The sequence below is a fragment of the Malaclemys terrapin genome, chromosome 7, assembly GCF_027887155.1.
Source record: "Malaclemys terrapin pileata isolate rMalTer1 chromosome 7, rMalTer1.hap1, whole genome shotgun sequence".
Classification (NCBI taxonomy): domain Eukaryota; kingdom Metazoa; phylum Chordata; order Testudines; family Emydidae; genus Malaclemys; species Malaclemys terrapin.
The window spans coordinates 55,853,259-55,874,772 of record NC_071511.1 but is presented as its reverse complement, the minus strand read 5'-3'; the positions used below and the strand labels follow the sequence as shown (position 1 = coordinate 55,874,772).

At 46.2% G+C, this 21,514-nt stretch overlaps 1 protein-coding gene across 26 annotated transcripts in view; it reads left to right on the top strand.

Moving 5' to 3' along the window:
* CAMK2G (calcium/calmodulin dependent protein kinase II gamma) overlaps positions 1 to 21,514 on the top strand; it is a 157,415-nt gene that overhangs the window by 92,137 nt on the left and 43,764 nt on the right. For 14 of the 26 annotated variants that reach the window (XM_054035526.1, XM_054035517.1, XM_054035510.1 and 11 more), the window contains exons 8-13: positions 281 to 364; positions 1,289 to 1,383; positions 4,161 to 4,283; positions 5,920 to 6,003; positions 6,594 to 6,636; positions 16,089 to 16,151. In XM_054035526.1, coding sequence (XP_053891501.1) covers positions 281 to 364; positions 1,289 to 1,383; positions 4,161 to 4,283; positions 5,920 to 6,003; positions 6,594 to 6,636; positions 16,089 to 16,151 — 492 coding nt within the window. The remainder of the gene's footprint in view (positions 1 to 280; positions 365 to 1,288; positions 1,384 to 4,160; positions 4,284 to 5,919; positions 6,004 to 6,593; positions 6,637 to 16,088; positions 16,152 to 21,514) is intronic. The other 12 variants (XM_054035528.1, XM_054035521.1, XM_054035514.1 and 9 more) reach the window with 1 other exon arrangement.

Sequence of the window (21,514 nt, the reverse complement as noted above, 5' to 3'; positions counted from 1 at the left end):
GGCACAAGGGCTTGTGCTCTAGAGGGTGACATGATCCCATTCACTGCTCGCTCTTTGCTTGCTTATAGCATTTTGAGCCAGTGGACTGTTAACCCATCCCTCTGCCTTCCCTTTCCTGTGTCCATTGGCCTCCACAGAGGTAACTCAGGGAAGTCTAGGCAAGAGGGGAAGCATGGGCTTGTGAAAATTAAATGTTACAGTTTTCAGAACTTGTGGTAGGAGCCAGCAGATCTTTCTAGCTGGGTACTGTGTATGCCCCATGTTGTTCCTTTCCTCACAGGGTTTGCTGGTACTCCAGGCTACCTCTCCCCTGAGGTGTTGAGAAAAGATCCTTATGGAAAACCAGTGGACATATGGGCATGCGGTAAGATCTCATAACAGTGATAACACTTTGCCCTGACACTGCATTGTTTACAAACAGCAGCCATTCTTTGCAGTCCCCTGTTAGAATGGTCCTCATCCCCCTTTCACAGACAGGGAAAAGAAGGCACAGGGGTTAAGTGACGTGCCCAAGGTTGCAGATGGAGCTGATGTCGGAGCATTGATTGCAATTCAGTTGCTCCTAATTCCTAGTCCTGTGCTCAGACAAGCCATCAGAGCCTTCTGCTGGGGCTAAATAGTCAGAACCCATCCTTGCCTCACCGAGCCAGTGCTTCATTATTTAGCTCTATAATGTTCGCTCCATGGGTGCACCTTTCTAAAAGGGAAGCATAAGTGTACATATAATTGAAGACTGATCAGTTTAAAGCCCTAGGACATGGAGGATGTCGAACTGATGTGTGGTGGAGACCTATTCCTGCAGGCCTGGGTGTTAGGCTTTCCTGCCCTGCAAAAAGCATGTGAGGCCAGCATGGAAGAATCTTGAAAACACCTGTAGAACCTTGCTGTGCAGTGTCCTCACTGGGCTTGGTTTCTGGAAGCAGCTGGAAGCTGTGGCTCACTAGCCGTGATGTATGGGGAGGTAGAAGGGCAGCATGCGCCTGCTTTGTCCTAGGAGCTGGGGATCAGAGCTGATCTTGGTGTGCCAGGACCAAATCCAGCAGCTGAGGGGAGATGGAGGCTCCTGGGGCTGCTCCTGCTCCTTGTTCATCATCACGTTCAGACCTCCAAGGTACTAAAGACCCAGCGCAGACACTGCTGGAAAAGGAATGTTGAGAGGGCAGGAAGGGGGTTCTCCTCAGCTCTGAAATGGATGTACAGATGGAGGATGGGAGTAATCGGAGCCAATTAACCTAACCCCAGCATATCTGTGTGTCTCTCTCTCTCTCTCTCCCCCCCCCCCCCCCAGGAGTGATTCTGTACATACTGCTAGTGGGTTATCCTCCCTTTTGGGATGAAGATCAGCACAAGCTCTATCAGCAGATCAAAGCTGGAGCCTATGATGTAAGGACATATCCTCGCTGAGTACCTGCATGGTGTAGAAAGCCTGTGCCATCTATCTAGTCAGCCAAAATCTGGCATGGTTTCACTTGGTGACCAGTGGCAGCCACATGGCTGCTGTGCCAGGTGGTGCTTGGAGTGTCTGCCTTGTGTTCGTTGGGCTTTCTTTTTGCTGCATGCTTAGCATGATACTGTGTGGAGCTACCATTGGGGTCCGCGGGGGCGGGGTCATTGTTGTGGGTACAGGGAGATAATTGGGTCAGGAAAGAAGTACCAAACTCAGCTGCTCTACACTCGTGGGCTTAATGCAGTGAAGTGCTGGAGGAGATACAGATACTGACCCTCCAAGGGGAACGCAAGGAGCATGAACTGGAAGGATCTCATCCCACCAATGCCTTATAGAACAATGTGGGGAAACGCTCTCTAGAGACAGCTTGACCTGTGGCCCATGGCCTCCTGCACCTCACAGTGGAATTTGCCTGCAGTTGTGGAAAAACTGTCCTGATCTGCCCAGCAGTGAGTGTTCTGCTGGAGGGGGTGGCTCTGAGGTGTGTGACTGGGGAAACTGGGACTGCATGAGGGATCAGAGGCTGTTGTGAGGGTGAAGGCATCAGCATGGCGCTGCTCTTGGGACTGTGGCCAGAGAGGTGATCACAGGGTGCAGTGTGATGTCTGACCAGACCGAGTAACGGTTTGGTGGGGAGGTTAGAGCCAGAGAGGTTAAGCATTAATGACTGTTCTCTGACTGCAGCAGTTTGGACACTTGGAATAAATCTTCCTGAGTGAGGGGAGCCTGTTGAAGTGGGAAATAAACCTGGAGCTATTGATCCAAGAGTGGCTGGCATACGCATTGCAGGGAAGCTGCGGGGTTCGCTCTGTGGGCAGTCACAGTGCCCATACTTAGCTCAGAGCAGTCAGAGATGGAACGGTGGGGGTAGCATGTTTCTGCTGGAATCAAGTAACCTCCCCTGCCGCCAGGCCTGAGGACACTGCTCTGTCTTACTGCTCGTTTTGTTCGTAGTCTCCTTCTCTTCTGTGTGTCTGGTTCTTGTGCTAAATGCTATGTTTAAAATGTGTTGCAGCAGGAATGCAGAGTGGGATTTTCAAAGCGCCTAAGAGGTTAGACACCTAACTCCTCTGGCAGGTGACTGGGAGTTAGGAGCCCAACCCCCCTAACTCCCATTGACTTTCAACCCCCTTCAGATTTTCAAGTGTCTATCTGTCATGAACCCTAGTTCCTGCAGCCCCCTTCTGTGTCATGTATGGCAGGGAGCAACTTCCACTTTAATAGGAATAGAAAATATCTCCTGTAGCCCACCCTGCCCGGGGAGGGGTGTGTGTGTTGGACTACTCCATTTTACCTCTTGACTGAATGGGAAGTGGCCATTGAAATTCACAATCTCCAGAAAACAAGTTGTTTGTGTTTCAGAGGAAGCCCATGGGGTTTAGACTCAGTACCTGGGTTTTGTGAAATGTGACCAGGAATCTTTTTTGTTTGGAAATAACCTCCCAATGAAAGTTCAGGGTTTTCTGAGGGTTTTTAAGCACTCCCCCACAATGTTTGCAGCTCAGACATTGCAGCACTGTGCCTGAGACCTGGGATGTGAAACTGACACACAGCAAGTGTGCCCCTGACTAGTGCATTTTTGTGGTCCGTGTTGAGTGGAGCACAAAGCATAAGCTAACTGTGAATGGGAAAAGTCAAGGAGCTCTTTAAGCTTTTTTCAGCTCTAATACTTGGAGAAAATGTTCACAGCACAGGGAAGGACATCTTGTTTTTAAACACAGGTCACTTAAAGCGACCATGACCCTTTAACTGCCCTCTGGGTCGTCTGTGTTCAGAAGCTGTATGTTCCGCTCAGGTGGCCGAGCCATGGTCCACTTAGGGTATGTCTTGGATCCCAGCTCAGGCGGACGTGCACGCGCTGGCTCCGCTCAAGCTAGCACTTTTAAATTAGCACTGTAGCTGCGGCTACCCAGGTGGCGGCTCGGGCTAAGCACCTGAGTGCAGTCCTGCCTGACCCTTAAATACATACACAGCCAGCTGGCCTGAGCTGCTACCCATACCACCGTGGCCACGCTGCTATTTTTAGGTGCTAGCATGAGCAGAGTACCTGATGTGGGGGTTACACCTCCCAGCTGCTGTGCAGACGTGCCTGTAGTTTCACAGTGCTTTCATCTGTAACACCCCAGAAGACCTGGGGGCACTGTCCTCATCCATACTGATGTGCTGAACTGCACATGGAGTGTTAGTAGTTCAAGGACTTCAGATCTCTGCCCTTCATCTCCATAACCATATGTTGCCAGCCTCTGACGTGTCTCCCATTCCCCAGGCAACAATTTCTGATATTACAAACATGATTACAGCTTTTTAGTGTGTGGGGACGGGTGGGGTGGTTAAAGGAGACTGTGCATCTGTTTCCACATGTCTGCACCAAATGCTCAAGAAGGGAAGGAAGCTACAGATCTTTGAATTGACTTACAGATTTGAGTAAAAGCCCAAGGCCTGACTGAATCCTGAAAGGTTCCTTGAACTGTTTGGCTGCCCCGTGGACATCCATTGTACAGCCATCAAAATGGTGCATGTATTTGTCAAGTCCCATAGTATTTTCACACTGTGGGTGTCACCCAAAAGTTTGTGTCCCCCAGGTACAAACTAGCTGTGGTGGTGCCGAAGGGGTTAAAGCCTGATCAGGGTTTGGTGTGTTGGAATGGATTTCCTCCAGCGGGAAAGGAGGATTGTGTTCAGCATCTCATCTCTTCTCCTCTCTCCCTCCTAGTTCCCGTCACCTGAGTGGGACACAGTGACTCCTGAAGCAAAGAACTTGATCAATCAGATGTTGACGATAAACCCGGCTAAACGCATCACAGCCGATCAAGCACTCAAACACCCATGGGTCTGTGTAAGTGTCTCCTTCCTCACCTGTTAGGAGGTCATGCCATTGTGCATGCTGAAGCCATGTGCTAGGATGACAGGCTACTAGAGCATGAGGGCAGAGCTAGGGGCAGAAATCAGGGGCTGTCTAATCAAGCATGTTTGTATGCTTTGAACTGTGAGCTTGTAGGTGCTGGCATGGGAAAAGCCCACCTATTTTATAGCATTATGTAACCACTGCTATATTGAAGAGATGCAGAACAAATGGCTTTTAATTTCAAGGCTGTTTTATCCAATAACCATTGATTGTCAATGCAGATCATTGTCATGTGCCATATCTAGGGAGACGTCAGCTTGAATAGCCTGGCCCCTGGGTATCCTGAGCTCTGCATCCCAGCCCCAGTTTGTCATAGGGGCTCTTTGTTTTTCACAGGAAAATGTGGAAGTGTTTTCGTAACACCTACAAACATTCCTCCATATTGCCACTAGCCATAAGTGTAATGCTAGTGGCCATGAAGCAGCTTTGACGAGCTCTCTCCCTTGAGAGCTTTCTCCTTTCCAGACCAGGAGCATTGTGGTTCTCACATTTTCTGCAGAGCTAGTAAGAGGATCCTGAAGTATAATTGACAGCAAGAAGCTCTTTCAAAGGGGACGGCCCAGACTTCCCACCCCCCGCAACAGCAGTGCAGATTGTAGCCAGCTTTGAGAGCAGGGGTGGCTAGGTTTGAGGTCACAGTAGAGGTTCCCTGCGTAACTTTGTAGAATCTGAGCACAGTGCATGCTGTTCTCCCAGGTCTTAATGAATTTGTTTGAACCAAGAGAGCTGCTCACGGCAGGGCTGTAATGCGTACGGGTCAGCATGATAGTCCATCGCCCACTATCCTTGTAAAGCGAATGCAGACTAGTAGGTCTGTGTTAGAGCAAGAGCCAGTCTGGCATCAGCCTCCGGTTTCCGAATGTTCCCTGACTCTCTAACAACACTTCTGGGAAGTGCTTCTCTTGCAGCTGATGTGACCCCAGCCGAGTGCTGGTGACAAGTGCGCCCCGCTGGCTGGACGCTGCACTCAGGCTGTCAGCTGATGCGGTAGAACTATCTGACTGAGCCATATGACTCCACAGCTGTATGCTGAGCATCATATTCCGCATCTGATGCAAGGGTGCTGGGGGCTGTCTTTGTACTCGCAGGTTCGAAGAGCAGCCTTGTCCAAGAGGCATCCGGATAGCCAGACAATGATCTTCACTCACTGGCTTGAATTTTCCTTTTGAGATTTAGTAACAAGATCCGCCTCTTCCCCTCCCCTCTTCCCACCCAGCGTAATTGCTGGTTATGCACTTTTGCCTCAGATCTGTTTTTGTTCTTTAGTGTCTGAATGATGGAGAACTTTGCTCTTGAATGACTCACTTTCTCAGACATGGGTCTGTGATAACAACCCACCTTGTTTAGAACCTCTCGCCACAGGGGGATGGTTAATGTCAACTTGCAGTTGGTTTCTGCTGCCAGGTCTCTGCAGGGTCCATTAGGAGCAGGGCACCCAGAGCTGAGCTGCTCAGTCATGTTCGTGTGCATATTGGCTGTAGCGTGTGAGCGGAGAGCTGGAGGGAGAACTCAACTTGCTGATTTGTTTACAATTATTTAACAATCTTTCCTTGTTCCGGTCTTCCAGCAACGATCCACCGTGGCCTCCATGATGCACAGACAAGAGACTGTGGAGTGCTTGAGAAAGTTCAATGCCAGAAGAAAGCTGAAGGTGAGTAGGTGTTTGCCTTTTTTGGGAGGGGGAATGTGGGAGGGTGGTGGTCTAGTGGCTGAAGCACAAGGCTGGGAGAGCTGGGATCTCTTCCAAGCTCTGCCTCTGACTTGAAGTGTGCCCCACATCACTTCCCCTCTCTGTGCCTCAGTTTCTCCCTCTGTGCTGTGGAGCAAATACCTGCCTTGCCAAAGGTGTGCTTAAAGATTAGCTCATTAATGTTTGTCAAGTGCTTTTTGAGATCCTCTAATATAAAGTGCTCTAGAAGTTTCTTTGCGGGTTGGGAGATTTCTGTAGGTACAGAAATTCATTTCCCTTAGGGTCTGTTCTCTCCATGCCCAATGCCCACCTGGCCCCCACTTAAAGAGAGCTGAAATAACCAAATGAGCACTCCATGCTTAAGACCTGTTACCTACCATGCTGATCGGTCTTCTGGCTCCCAGCCCCAAAGTAACGTAACCGTTCAATAGCAGCTGCTGGGAGATGGAGAGGATCTCGGTAGCCTGTCTAATCCCAAACCACTGGGATTTCTGCATCCCCTGTCTGAGATTTATCGCTATTTATCCCTGCTCTCTCCTTCTCCCCCGCAGGGTGCAATCCTCACAACAATGCTGGTCTCACGGAACTTTTCTGGTAAGTTCTCCCTACCCTTATCCCGTCCCCCTTATTTCTACATAGATCTGGATGCATTTTAACCCTTAAGGGGTGAGTCAGAGAAGAGAGGGGCCTTGTTCTGTTTAGCATTCCAAAATCCATTAGTTTTGCCCTGGCCAGTGACCAAGAGGGAGAAACATTAGACTAGTTCGGGGAGGAGCCTGCATCTGGAACAAGAGGGGAATCCAGTCTGCTACCAAAATCCCCTCATGTTTTATTGCAGGCTCATGTTTGGGATGTTCTAGTCGGCATCAATCAGTTTTCCCTTTGGAAACGCTAATTATCAGGGACTATAACTGCAACAATGATTCCCTCAGACCTTAGCCAGGGACCTGGCTCCACCACTGGACAAGAATGATATTTTCAGGGGAGAATGGCCATTAGGGTGCTGGGTATCCCTGGCCCAACCAGAAAGTCTCAAACATGCAAGCTATTAGGTGTTTCCATCTCTGTCTCTGAAGTGGCTGTGAGGCTCGGTGACCATTAGCTTGGCTGCCTGCTGAACATTCTGTGCACTTACTGAAAACACAGATCCAAACATTTCAGTCAAACGAGTGTTTTGAAAGGTACATTTAGTTCGTTAAAACTGCCAAGCTGCTGGGTTGTGCTATCATTAGTGTTTATCCCCAACTGATACACCTCTTCAAGTGGGTGGCCTTTCTGAGCCCATGTGCCTGTCACAGCTTAGACCACTCACTCACCCTGAGCCATGTTTTCCTCTTTAAAAGGTAGTGTCTGGGCAGTAATTCAATTGAAATTTTACTGAGCCTGGCTGTATTAGTCCATACACCAATTCTCCATTTGGAGCGTAATTTAGGGATGGTTAATGAAAAGCAGCCGTAATGGAATCTCCTCCATCCCTCTTCCCTTTGCTAAATGCTTTAATGGTGGGCACCAGGTACATACTATCTATGGTATAATGCAGGAAACTCCTAATTACGCCAACAACAAAGGACATATGCACACTCACTCGTGAAATCTAGGTGGCATCTCCCTTCCAGCTGGGATTCATGTCATTCTGGTGGTGTTATTCAAATAGAAGACCTGTGCATCAAACCCCAGAACTGTAGCGGGGCAGCCCACAGGAGCTTGAGAATTGATTATTGGCCCCGCTATAAATTCAGCCTGTGTAGGCATGTCAGGACATGGAGAAAGATCAGGCTGGCTATAGCAGCAGTTTTACGCACACTCCTTGGTAATTGTGCAAAGGGTCCATCTTCACTGCAGCTGGGAGGTGTGATTCCCAGCGCGTGGAGACAGACGCGCACTAAAACTCAGTGTGGATGTTGCAGCATAGGCAGTGGCTCAGACTAGCTGTCCAAAATCCAAGGCTTCTTGATCCCCTGGGTCGGCGCTCGGGTCAGCCTGCGACCCCGCCCATGCGGTAATATTCACACTGCTATTTTTAGTGTGCTAGCGTGAATCTGTCTACTTGTGCTGGGAATCGAACCTCCCAGCTGAGGTGTACACATAACCCCGAGAAATGTCTCTGCAGGAGCTGAAAGCTGTACCTTGTGGGCCTAGAGTGATTCTAAAGCAGGTTAATTGTTAGGAGGGCCTGTGTGCTCTCATGCAGCCATTGCATCAGCTAAGGTTGTGAAAACCCTTTCCCCTATAACCGTCCTCAGTTTCCCCTCTTCCCACTGGTACAAGCAGTTGTGGGTCTGGTTTCCTTCGCTCAGTGACACAACTTTGTTTAGTTTAAATGTTAACGTAGTTGTTAATTCTTAGATTAGTGTTTACAATAAATAATAGTACTGAATTAATTTTTAGTAAGACTAATTGTGTGATTTACTTATGGTGCGACTGGGGAAGGGTTTGGGTTTGGAGCACTTCTCTTTGGGTCAGAAAATATCCCTTGTAGACCAACATGTTGGGTACCTGAAATGCCTGGGAGAAGTCAGTGGTGCTTGGCTGTGCATCCTTTATTCCCAGACCTAGACGCATGCTGGAGGAGGCTTGGTCTGCTCACTCGTCTGTATCTCAGGAGCCAGTTGTTGGAGCCAGAGGTTTTGGTTTCATCACTGAATGAAAAGAGGAGGAAATATTTGGGTCTGGTGGCCTATTCTGAGCCCCTGTACTGTTCGATTCAGAGACTTGGAGATACTCTAAGAGAGAGGCCTGAAAGAAGTGCTACAGAGCTGGTCTCCTGGTTCCAATCCTCCCATATTCATTGATGGGGGAGACTCCACAAGATCAGACTTTCAAGGGCTGCTGTAATGTGAGATTCCTCTAAAGAGCTTTCAGAGCCAGCCTGGGCCACTTTAATACTTCTGATACAGAGGTCTCCCCTTCATGTGCAGCCTTACTGATCTACAACCCAGTCCGGTATCTGGTTAGCTTTTGCTCCTACTTCCCTACTATATTTGCCTGGTCAGAGGTCAGACCTCTAACATTTCAGTGAAAGTGGGGATCCCAAGTCTTGGTTTGTGTGACTAATTGGGCCTTATGGCTCTTGGGGCATGAGACCATCTCTTGGCAGTGGCAGGCTCATTTGAGAGGTGACCTCTCTGCATTGGAGGAGAAGGAAGAATAGATGAAATTTAGTTTAAGTTGGTCTCCTCGCTGTGATGACAACAATAAGGCATTACAAGAGATGATGCTGAGCTTAGGCCTTGGACTTTCCAATTGCTGCAGTCTTGGAGAAGGTGCACAAACTCGCTGGCCTGCTGGAGATGAAGAAGGCACCCTTCCTATAAGCAAAGGATTGATAGATCCAGCCAGGGGGATCTGGCTGGCAATGCTCAGCCTCCTCCTTGCCAGCCAGGAGACCTGACTCTGTTTCACACAACAAGGTCTTGTTTTTCTTCCGAACCTCCAGTCTTTGGTCTAGAGGAGGCAGGGTCACCTGATGGTACACTTCTCAAAACAATGCTTCAGGTGCCTCTCACATGTGAGACTAGGCAGGGGTCCTGGATTTGCTAGGAGAAGAGTTCCAACTGTTCCCCTTTCCCATTGGAGGGATTGAAATGGGACAGGGCTAGGTGTCATGCTCTGACCTGCCTGTGATGTCTCGAGCCTTGGCTAGTCCTACTACTCCCAAAGGTCAAACTCTCCTCCAGTTCAGTCACGATGCTTGGAGGCCTGGGTCTTGAGCCCTTAATGTCTGGTAGGATGGTGTATTCAGAAGGGTGAAGCAGCAGGCTTGTCGCAGTCCCATGTTCCTGCCCCCAGAAAAGCATGTGTTTGTAAATGGATACATTTCTTTTCTTAGGTGTGTAGTAGTAATAATAATGTGTTACCCCTCACACTGCTTGGCTCCTCTAATCCTCAATCAGTTACTAGAGATATCTTGGTCTGATCCCTTTCCACAGTTAAGGTAGTTAACTTGATCTCATCATTTCACTATTCTGTTCAAAGGACCTTGTCCTCATTCAGCCATACATTGTTATCAGTCAGTTCAAGGTACTAGGCCTATGACTGCGTCCCTTGAACCACTTGGGAGCTACTGTTAGCTCCCTGGTAGCTATCTCCTCTGCCAAGGCGGTGAGTGAAATCCAAACTCAGCACTGCTTCATAAAAAAGGTCCAGTGTCAGTGTTGCTTACCTGAAACTTCTGCCCAAATTGGCTTCAGACATTCATCTGAAGCAAACCATCTCTCTCTTCTGGGCTCGTCCCCTACAGCCTCATAACACACTCATGGGGGTTTGGGGTAGTGGCTAGACTGCATATATTAGATGTCAAAAACTGAGTTACTACTTTTGAGAGTCATTCTATTTGTTTATAGCCTTTGAGGGAAGTGAGATATGTCCAGAAATCATCCAAATGGATGAAACTCAGTAGCCAAGCCGACTACAACCAAATGAGCTCTAGACTGGAGAACTTGGAATACATTTTGTCAGATGAGTGGCCATCTACACAGCTTGTCTCCATAATGTATCTATCACCAAGATTTGTAAGGCTGCCACTTGTAGTTCAATTCACATCACTTGCCAGCTCTGGATCTAAACTAGATGCTCATTTGTAGAGTAGTTGTCATTCAGGGTGAAATTCAGTGCCATGCAGTGGGCCATCGCCAGTCTTGTGCACCACTTAAACTCTCAAAATAGACCATAAGTGGGATTTAAGTGGTGCTTGATCCTCCATCTTTAACCACTCACTTCTCAGCCCTGTTGTTGGGAATTGCTATTGTTGGCTCATCTGTGTGGAGGAGGAGCAGAGGCAGCTTTGTGAGGGAGAAAGAAAGCTAACCTGGCAATAACTGGAGTTCTCCACGTGTTGCCCCTACAGTCATGTTGACCCGCCTTCATCCTCTCATCTGAAATTTTTATAGCTATAGTTTAGGTGAGGGTGAGGTGAGCAGAGGACAGCTCTAAGGATAGAGTCCTTTATAACTGTGACAGGGAGACTGGATTGCAGACAGTGTGTGCGCCTATAAATGTTAAGCTGTAGACCTGAGCAAATGGTAATAAATAAATATTCAAATTCCAAATCCAAATATGATTAAATACTCCCCAAGCATGTTGTGTTTGCCTTCCATGAAAGTTTGAGTGGCTGAGCTTTTCTAATAGGAATACTTGGAGGCTGAATTTTAAACTCCGTTATTTAGCAAAAGCAAAGTTTGAATTGTGTACGTGATTAATATTTGAAATTCATACTGCGCTGTATTATGTAAGCATCCATTCATGGAACTGAAATGAGACCACATGTCTGAAGTAATTCACCAGCTCAAGTGAATTTTGAAGGTGGATTATGAAGTGGGAAATTGGACAAGAAATTTTGAACAACAAACAGATTTTGAGAGCTATGTGATCTATTTGCGGATACTTCCCAAACAGGAAATGAGGTCAAATTTAATGAAAAATTAGACAGTGCTATGAATTGTTTGTCCATCACTATTAAAATGCTTTAGAAAGGTTCTGGAATGGCGCAGGACTTCTAGAATGTGGATCTGCTATGGTAACATACTCTGAAAACTCCACTTGCTGGTGAGTAAACTTCCCTTTTACTCCCATCTCTGGATCCTGTTGATTTAATTATTTTCTCAACTGTGCATTTTTTTCTGGTGTAAAAGTGAAATTATGCTTCGGCAGGGCAAATGAAATTATGTGAAAATGAGGACCACCACCGGCCTTTGTCCTCCTGTCACACCAACCCCCAAACTTCTCTGAGGTTCACAAAAAGTCCGTTAACACTTTTTTTGTTTGGCATCTTTGCATTCCTGCCTCTTCCCAACCTGCTTACGACAGGAAGTGGGGGGTGCTGAAATGCTACAAAAGGGTATTCTTGCAGTATCCTCAATCTACTGAATGAGGAACATGCTGGAACACTCAATGCGTCTGACAAGAACTCCAGCCCAAGGGGCAGTCAGACCATCTGAACCTTATAAGTCTCAACTCTCATGTTGCGTGCCACATAAATGCACAGGGGTAGGTGTTTTAGGAGGTGGATTTCTGCAGCAGTAGTGAGATGTTTGAAAACATCTTCTGAAACAGACCTGGGTCCAGATTTTTAAAGGTGTTTTGGTGTTGCTGTGCTCAGCATTGCAATGCCTAACCGATTTAGAAGCCCAAATATCATTTTCAGAGGGGATTTAGGCACTTAGTCAATGGAATTTAGGCTCCTACGTGCCTGGCTCGCTTTTGAAAATGGCACTTAGGCTCCTAAATCAGGTAGGCACTGCAATACTGAACATACCAGCACCTAAATGCCTTTACAAACCTGGCTCTTAAAAACTAAATTTTTGTCTTCCGTGTCTGATTTCTTGTCTTAACCTGACTTTAAGGATGTTTGATTCTGTGTGGGGTCGGCAGAGGCTAATGGAAAAACCACAGGGCTATCTGTCTGCTCCATACACCTTCTCCAGTAACAGCCACACGAAAGAGAACCAGACTTTCCCTGGTTGATGATGATAGAAGCTAAAGAGGATGTCCCTGGGTTGAGTACTCGAAGCTTGAGCCTCAATGAATTCTGCCTCCCCTCCTTTGTCCCGAAGTGGGGAGAAGCAAGGTACATCTAGGAGATGGAAAGGCAGTCTCAGATCCTGCCCATGAGACTTTCCTGTGGAGCTGAAGCAGATTAATTCCTCTGAAAGTGCCATTTGATCACATTGCATTGCAGACCTGTGCGTGCCTGGGACTAGTTGTTTGGAAAGTTGACGATATGAAGCATATGGGCAAAATGCAGGTGCACATTTTCCCCCTGCTAACTGCAGTAGCCTGTGCAGGTGGGGGAGAAATCCAAATAAAAGGGTTAACTTATATATTAACAGAGAGGTTTGCTCCTTTTTATAAGCAGCTTTTCCTCCTTTTCCCCCCTCCCCTTTTCTCTCCCTGATCCTCTGCTTGTTTATCCTGTCCATTCGAAGTGACTGGCTGCTTTTCATGTTCTCTCTCACCTTCATTAGTTTCTTCTACAGAATGAATGTAGTAGTGCTGAGGAATAAATGCCCCCCTCCATCCCTGCCCTTACGGGGAGGAGGGAGTTGTTGAGTGCAGCTCTTTCTGTCTAGCTGACTTTTCCTGACGTGCTTGCTGCTTTCCTAAGCACTCCGATGTTCTGGTCTAATGCCTGAATATGTGACTGTTCCCCCTTATGAAGAGGTATTTTCTAACTCCAGCCTTGCTGTAAGAGTCCCACACAGATAACTCACCCCATCCAGCGACCTGTTGGTACCTTAGGAAGATGAAACGCTAAGGGGGGGAGGGATAACTCAGTGGTTTGAGCATTGGCGTGCTAAACCCAGGGTTGTGAGTTCAATCCTTGAGGGGGCCATTTAGGGATCTGGGGCAAAAATCTGTCTGGAGATTGGTCCTGCTTTGAGCAGGGGGTTGGACTAGATGACCTCCTGAGGTCCCTTCCAACCCTGATATTCTATGATTCTATGTAAATCGCTGGGAGCTGTTACTCCTGAGCCATGTTTCAATAGCAAGTCAGTGGATGTTTCCAGAGGAAAGGTCAGAGACTTTCAGATAGAATGATTAGAGTGCAGTGGAGAATACTTATTCTTTGAAATAACTGGAGTACTTGTGGCACCTTAGAGACTAACAAATTTATTAGAGCATAAGCTTTCGTTAGTCTCTAAGGTGCCACAAGTACTCCTGTTCTTCTTTTTGCGGATACAGACTAACACGGCTGTTACTCTGAAATTTGAAATAACTGCAACTTTACATGGCAATTACTAGAGTAATTGTGCCTCAGTCGCCATCATGGCAGATGGTTACACAGGTTATTTCAGTTCAGTCATGGGATGCCCCAGTCTTTGTATTCCTGTGTCCGACATATGGAGGCCTTGGGTTTCTGATCCAGTGGCAGAAGGGATATTCTCCCTGTGAATCCAGGAGCAGTGTTGAGAGGCCCTGTGATAGACTTGGGTGGCACACCCCCTGGTTTATGCTGAGCATTGCCAGTTGAGGTGAGATCGGTGTTAGTGGGCATCTCTTGAAGGTTGCTGTCATCCTATGAGATCACAGAAGGTGATCACACTTCCTGAAATGCATATTCCACCAGCTGTAGTCACGGAGGCTCCTATTCCTTCAAGAGTTACAGGTGTACAATAGACAACACTCCCCACCACTTCTCCCTCACTAATTTTCCTCTTAAGGAGGATGCTGTCAAGTAATTTAGGCCTCAGATATTTGTGTATATTAAAATCTAGTGAGAAATGGCCTCTAGATTCTAAATATCTCTATTTTAAAGACCTCTTTGCCCCACTCCATCACAAAGGAGTTTATTTTAAAATCAAACTTTTATAGTATGGACAAATAACAGATGTCTCCTCCCTGTCAGTGTTGCAGCAGCAGTTAACTAACACATATGGTTTCCACATCTGTGTTCCCTGCAGCTGCTAACATTGATGATCCTAGCACACAGATAAAGAACAGAACCAGAGAATTTCTAGAGCTCTTCTACTCTGTTTGAAATACAGGAAGAAAAAATACCAGTGTTCACCAGAGGGAGAAATTATTATTATTTATTTGTATTCTTGGAAGCATGTAGGGAGCCCCAGGCATGAGCCAGGACAATTGTTTTCTCAATCACAAATGGATCTTAGTATATAAATATTCTTGAGGGTGCACAACCTCTTGGAGCTTTGCAGTGGAGTCAGTGGTGTTACAGAAGTGCACTACAAGGCAAGGTCAGAAGGGATTGATAAAGAGGTGCTCAAATCCCCATAGTGCTTTTGGTTCCTGTTTTAGTGCTAGTCTGTCAAATTTGGAATTGCTTCATCTCTGACAGTCTTTGGGTGAGTTTTTGTGGGGGTTTTGGTGGTTTTGATTTATAAAAAGCTGCTAAATGAACTGTCCATTTGACATCTTGTTTTTGAAAGAGAAGAGATCTCCTGTTGTAGAATTTCTGGGTCTAGAAGTTTCTTACCAAGATTCCTTCCTGGCTCCTTTAGAAAATCAGTGCTAAAACTGAGAGGTGAAAAAAGTATTTCTACAGCCAGCATTCACTGTGTCTCCTCTCTTTGAGATGGTCCTGTTCCCTATGAGCTTATGAACAAATTTCTGAATATTCCTGGTGGCAGGATGGAGGGAAACAAATGTCTCGCTCCTCCATGAAAGTGTATTTGTTTCCAGCCTGTCTTTCCTTTGTCACTGTCCCTTGACATCAGAGGAATTTGTCCCAGCTCCAAGTGATACGCAATTTGAGATATGAGGCAATCTCTATATTGAAAAAAAAATCTTTGAAGCTCCTTCATTTAGACAAGCTGTGGTGCCATGTTTAAATACCAGTGTGTAGCTCTATCTTCACCACCACCTTCTTTTACAGTCCCGGATCTGTCTCTGGATATGCTGTGTCTGAAGGGTCTGACTTCACCTTTAAGCTCCCCTGACTCTGGGTGAGGCCAGAGCTTTTCATTCCCAAACTCTACACATTTGGGGATGAGAATTCCAGGCGGCCAGAGGGTTGGTTGTGTTAGCTATTCTTGTGGAAATTAGTTCTTCTACCACAGAAAGATTTGTCATGGATGCCCTCCAGCTTGAGAAGTTCCTTTCTCCCTCTATTTGATATGTTTATCTATTCTTACTCCTGTTGGGTTTTGTTGTATGTTAATACATAACTTCATGACAAGATTTAGATGTCTGCAGCCTTCTCCAAAGCCTCTCCCAAAACACTTAACTACAGGCCCATTGACTTTAAAATAAACAAATCAGACCAGAACCCCACTGTTTGTTCCTTCTGGCTTCGCTGACATTGAAATCCATAGCTTGCAAATTGGTTCTCAAAACTTTGTTATGACTAAATCCATGGCTTTCCAAACGTCATTCCCAGGTCCTTGGAATCCCCCCAGACTGGTCTCTGTAGTCCAGTTTGGTTTTGTCTTTGTTTGAAGGACATAAATAAATTTTAATTCAGAACTTTACATTATTTTCTCCCCACCTTTCTTTAACACTAATTTACTTGCATCTTGCTCTCTCTTGTTGCTGATTGGCCTTTATTGCTTTATTACGGCTCCTCCCACTGAATGATTCTGACCAATCAGTTGGCAGGCAGAGCTCCGCCCCTGCTTCAGCCGCTATGAGTGCTCCCGGCCTGGCTGAGCAAGGTACGTGGCATGAGTCCTGTTATCTCCTGAGTGCCTGAACCTAGCCCACACCCACTCACTGCCAATAAAAAACAGCATGCCAGTGCCTGCGCACCCAGTGAGACGTCATCCATGCTTGCTGGCTGAGAAATTGGCATGCAGAACAAATTTCATCTAATCTGGAACCATCACCACATTGATCTTACTGAATTACTAACCAGATCTGCAGGCCAGACATGTCTAGGGCCCTGCAGCGAGACCAACACATGAGAGTTGGGAGGGGGAATTGATGTGTGTGTGGCTAGTGCCTGCTATTTCAGAAGATGGGGCTGGGCAGATTTAGCTCAAGAATCTGAATTTAAAACTTTGGGAAGCCCAAACTAAAGGGCTTTGTTTACCTGCGCTCTTCAGAACCCTGTTGTACTAAGATGGATCGGGTTGATTGTTACCCTACAATGGCAGGTTGCTCTGAAATAACCAGCTACTATGTCCTAGGATGACATGGGACTGGGTTCCCCTCTGCTTCCATTTCTTCTATAAAATAGGGTGAATTAGGACAGTAGAGAGCCCTAGAGTCTCTGTTCCCAGTACAGTATTGGCTTAAAGCAAGAAGGAAAGGCTCTCTGTCAGGCTACTGTTGGGCAGTCAGATTTCACAAAGCTGAATTCAGTGCTCTTCCTTCCTGCCACCCCCAAAAAATGCCTTGAGACCATAACAGTGTCTCAGCCCTGCACTGCTGCAGGGCTGAGGGAGCCAGTGCTGGCTAGTGAGCTAAGTGTAGGGGTAGAAGCCATGAAATTCTGGGTGGCCAAATTGAGACTGGCAATCACTGACGTGTGGCATGACCTGAGGCCTGCCACCCGGAGGTGAGGCGACTGCGGAGCACACAGACCAAAGGACTGTTGTTGAGAGAGAAGAGTGAAAGGAATGGGGCTCAGAGAAGCATTCTATGGCATTGTTTGGAGTTGGTATTTTGGTCCCATGTGAAACGCTGCCCCTCAGCACATCCAGAGTGTCCAGTGTTCATTGCTGATGAGTTCAGCATGAGGGGTTTGTGACTCTTAATGCCACGACTGTGAGCCTAAGGGGCTGACTTTCATTTTCCTCAGAGGCTAATACAAGACATGCCTGACCGGCAGAGGGAGTGGGGGACAGAGGTTGTGCTCTGTGCTTCTCATCAGAGATTAATGGAGAGATGTTAAACCAGGAATAGAAGTACACGTTAAATTATAGGACTTGCAGTAGGGGCTTTTAACAGCACTGTGGAGGGAAGGGGTTTTTGAATCTCCTTACATAGAGGAGGTGGGGAGGGATGGTCAGTGTCCCATGCTTGGAAACCAGCGAAGTATGGGTGCACAAGACCTTTTGTCAAACTGCTTGTCTGCTCCTCTCATTAAAGTAAGTCCTGTCTGTCTGTCGCTAGCTGTAGAAATCCCACCCACATCCTCTGTGATTTCTGTCAGATAACGTGTACAGATTAACCAGTGGGTAAATTATGTCGTCTCTCCTTTGCTTGGGATGTCTGCCGCCTCTTTGTCACAGTGATAGAGTGCATCTCCTGTATCCTCGGAGTATCCTTACAAATCATAAGAACATAAGAAAGGCCGAACCGGGTCAGACCAAAGGTCCATCTAGCCCAGTATCCTGTCTACCGACAGTGGTCAATGCCAGGTGCCCCAGAGGGAGTGAACCTAACAGGCAATAATCAAGTGATCTCTCTCCTGCCATCCATCTCCACCCTCTGACAGACAGACAGGCTAGGGACACCATTCCTTACCCATCCTGGTTAATAGTCATTAATGGACTTAACCACCATGAATTTATCCAGTTCTCTTTTAAATGCTGTTATGGTCCTAGCCTTCACAACCTCCTCAGGTAAGGAGTTCCACAAGTTGACTGTGCGCTGTGTGAAGAAGAACTTCCTTTTATTTGTTTTAAACCTGCTGCCTATTAATTTCATTTGCTGACCCCTAGTTCTTGTATTATGGGAATAAGTAAATAACTTTTCCTTATCCACTTTCTCCACATCACTCATGATTTTATATACCTCTATCATATCCCCCCTTAGTCTTCTCTTTTCCAAGCTGAAGAGTCCTAGCCTCTTTAATCTCTCCTCATATGGGACCCGTTCCAAACCCGTAATCATTTTAGTTGCCCTTTTCTGAACCTTTTCTAGTGCCAGTATATCTTTTTTTAGATGAGGAGGCCACATCTGTACGCAGTATTCGCGATGAGGGCGTACCATCGATTTATATAAGGGCAATAATATATTCTCAGTCTTATTCTCTATCCCCTTTTTAATGATTCCTAACATCCTGTTTGCTTTTTTGACCGCCTCTGCACACTGCATGGACATTTTCAGAGAACTATCCACGATGACTCCAAGATCTTTTTCCTGACTTGTTGTAGCTAAATTAGCCCCCATCATATTGTATGTATAGTTGGGGTTATTTTTTCCAATGTGCATTACTTTACATTTATCCACATTAAATTTCATTTGCCATTTTGTTGCCCAATCACTTAGTTTTGTGAGATCTTTTTGAAGTTCTTCACAGTCTGCTTTGGACTTAACTATCTTTAGCAGTTTAGTATCATCTGCAAACTTTGCCACCTCAGTGTTTACCCCTTTCTCCAGATCATTTATGAATAAGTTGAATAGGATCGGTCTGAGGACTGACCCTTGGGGAACACTACTAGTTACCCCTCTCCATTCTGAGAATTTACCATTAATTCCTACCCTTTGTTCCCTGTCTTTTAACCAGTTCTCAATCCATGAAAGGACCTTCCCTTTTATCCCATGGCAGCTTAATTTACATAAGAGCCTTTGGTGAGGGACCTTGTCAAAGGCTTTCTGGAAATCTAAGTACACTATGTCCACTGGATCCCCCTTGTCCACATGTTTGTTGACCCCTTCAAAGAATTCTAATAGATTAGTAAGACACGATTTCCCTTTACAGAAACCATGTTGACTATTGCTCAACAGTTTGTTTTTCTATGTGTCAGACAATTTTATTCTTAACTATTGTTTCGACTAATTTGCCCGGTACAGACGTTAGACTTACCGGTCTGTAATTGCCGGGATCACCTCTAGAGCCCTTTTTAAATATTGGCGTTACATTAGCTAACTTCCAGTCATTGGGTACAGAAGCCGATTTAAAGGACAGGTTACAAACCTTAGTTAACAGTTCCACAACTTCACATTTGAGTTCTTTCAGAACTCTTGGGTGAATGCCATCTGGTCCCGGTGACTTGTTAATGTTAAGTTTATCAATTAATTCCAAAACCTCCTCTCGTGACACTTCAATCCGTGACAGTTCCTCAGATTTGTCACCTACAAAAGCCAGCTCAGGTTTGGGAATCTCCCTAACATCCTCAGCCGTGAAAACTGAATCAAAGAATCCATTTAGTTTCTCCGCAATGACTTTATCATCTTTAAGCGCTCCTTTTGTATCTCGATCATCAAGGGGCCCCACTGGTTGTTTAGCAGGCTTCCTGCTTCTGATGTACTTAAAAAACATTTTGTTATTACCTTTGGAGTTTTTGGCTAGCCGTTCTTCAAACTCCTCTTTGGCTTTTCTTATTACATTCTTGCACTTAATTTGGCAGCGTTTATGCTCCTTTCTATTTGCCTCACTAGGATTTGACTTCCACTCTTTAAAGGAAGTCTTTTTATCTCTCACTGCTTCTTTTACATGGTTGTTAAGCCACGGTGGCTCTTTTTTAGTTCTTTTACTGTGTTTCTTAATTTGGGGTATACATTGAAGTTGGGCCTCTATTATGGTGTCTTTAAAAAGCACCCATGCAGCTTGCAGGGATTTCACTTTAGTCACTGTACCTTTTAACTTCTGTTTAACTAACCCCCTCATTTTTGCATAGTTCCCCCTTTTTAAATTAAATGCCACAGTGTTGGGCTGTTGAGATGTTCTTCCCACCACAGGGATGTTGAATGCTATTGTCTTATGGTCACTATTTCCAAGCGGTCCTGCTATAGTTACCTCTTGGACCAGCTCCTGCGCTCCACTCAGGACTAAATCTAGAGTTGCCTCTCCCCTTGTGGGTTCCAGTACCAGCTGCTCCATGAAGCAGTCATTTAAAGTATCGAGAAATTTTATCTCTGCATTTCGTCCTGAAGTGAAATGTTTCCAGTCAAATGGGAATAATTGAAATCCCCCACTATTATTGAGTTCTTAACTTTGATAGCCTCTCTAATTTCCCTTAGCATTTCATCATCACTATCACCGTCCTGGTCAGGTGGTCGATAATAAATCCCTAATGTTATATTCTTATTAGAGCATGACATTTCTATCCATAGAGATTCTATGGAACATGCGGATTTGCTTAAGATTTTTACTTCATTTGATTGTACATTTTCTTTCACATATAGTGCCACTCCCCCCCCCCCCCCCCCCCCGCACGACCTGTTCTGTCCTTCCGATATATTTTGTACCCCGGAATGATTGTGTCCCATTGATTGCTCTCAGTCCACCAGGTTTCTGTGATGCCTATTATATCAATATCCTCCTTTATCACAAGGCACTCTAGTTCACCCATCTTATTATTTAGACTTCTAGCATTTGTGTACAAGCACTTTAAAAACTTGTCACTGTTTATTTGTCTGCCCTTTTCTGATGTATCAGATTCTTTTTTATATGAATGTTTATCATCTGATCTGGCCCCTACTTTATCCTCTTCCATCCTCTGCTCCTGACTATAACCTGGAGATTCTCTATCATTAGACTCTCCCCTAAGAGAAGTCTCTGTCCGATCCACATGCTCCTCTGCAGCAGTCGGCTTTCCCCCATCTCCTAGTTTAAAAACTGCTCTACAACCTTTTTAATGTTTAGTGCCAGCAGTCTGGTTCCACTTTGGTTTAGGTGGAGCCCATCCTTCTTGTATAGGCTCCCCCCATTCCAGAAGTTTCCCCAGTTCCTAATGAATGTAAACCCCTCCTCTCTACACCATCATCTCATCCACGCATTGAGACTCTGAAGCTCTGCCTGCCTACCTGGCCCTGCGCGCGGAACTGGGAGCATTTCTGAGAATGCCACCATAGAGGTCCTGGATTTCAGTCTCTTCCCTAGCAGCCTAAATTTGGCCTCCAGGACATCTCTCCTACCCTTCCCTATGTCATTGGTACCTACCTGTACCACGACCACTGGCTCCTCCCCAGCACTACACATAAGTCTGTCTAGATGCCTCAAGAGATCCGCGACCTTCGCACCAGGCAGGCAAGTCACCATACGGTTCTCCCGGTCATCACAAACCCAGCTATCTACGTTTCTAATGATCAAATCTCCCAATACTAATACCTGCCTTTTCCTAGCAACTGGAGTTCCCTCCCCTGGAGAGGTAACCTCAGTGCGAGAGGCAACCCCAGAACCGTC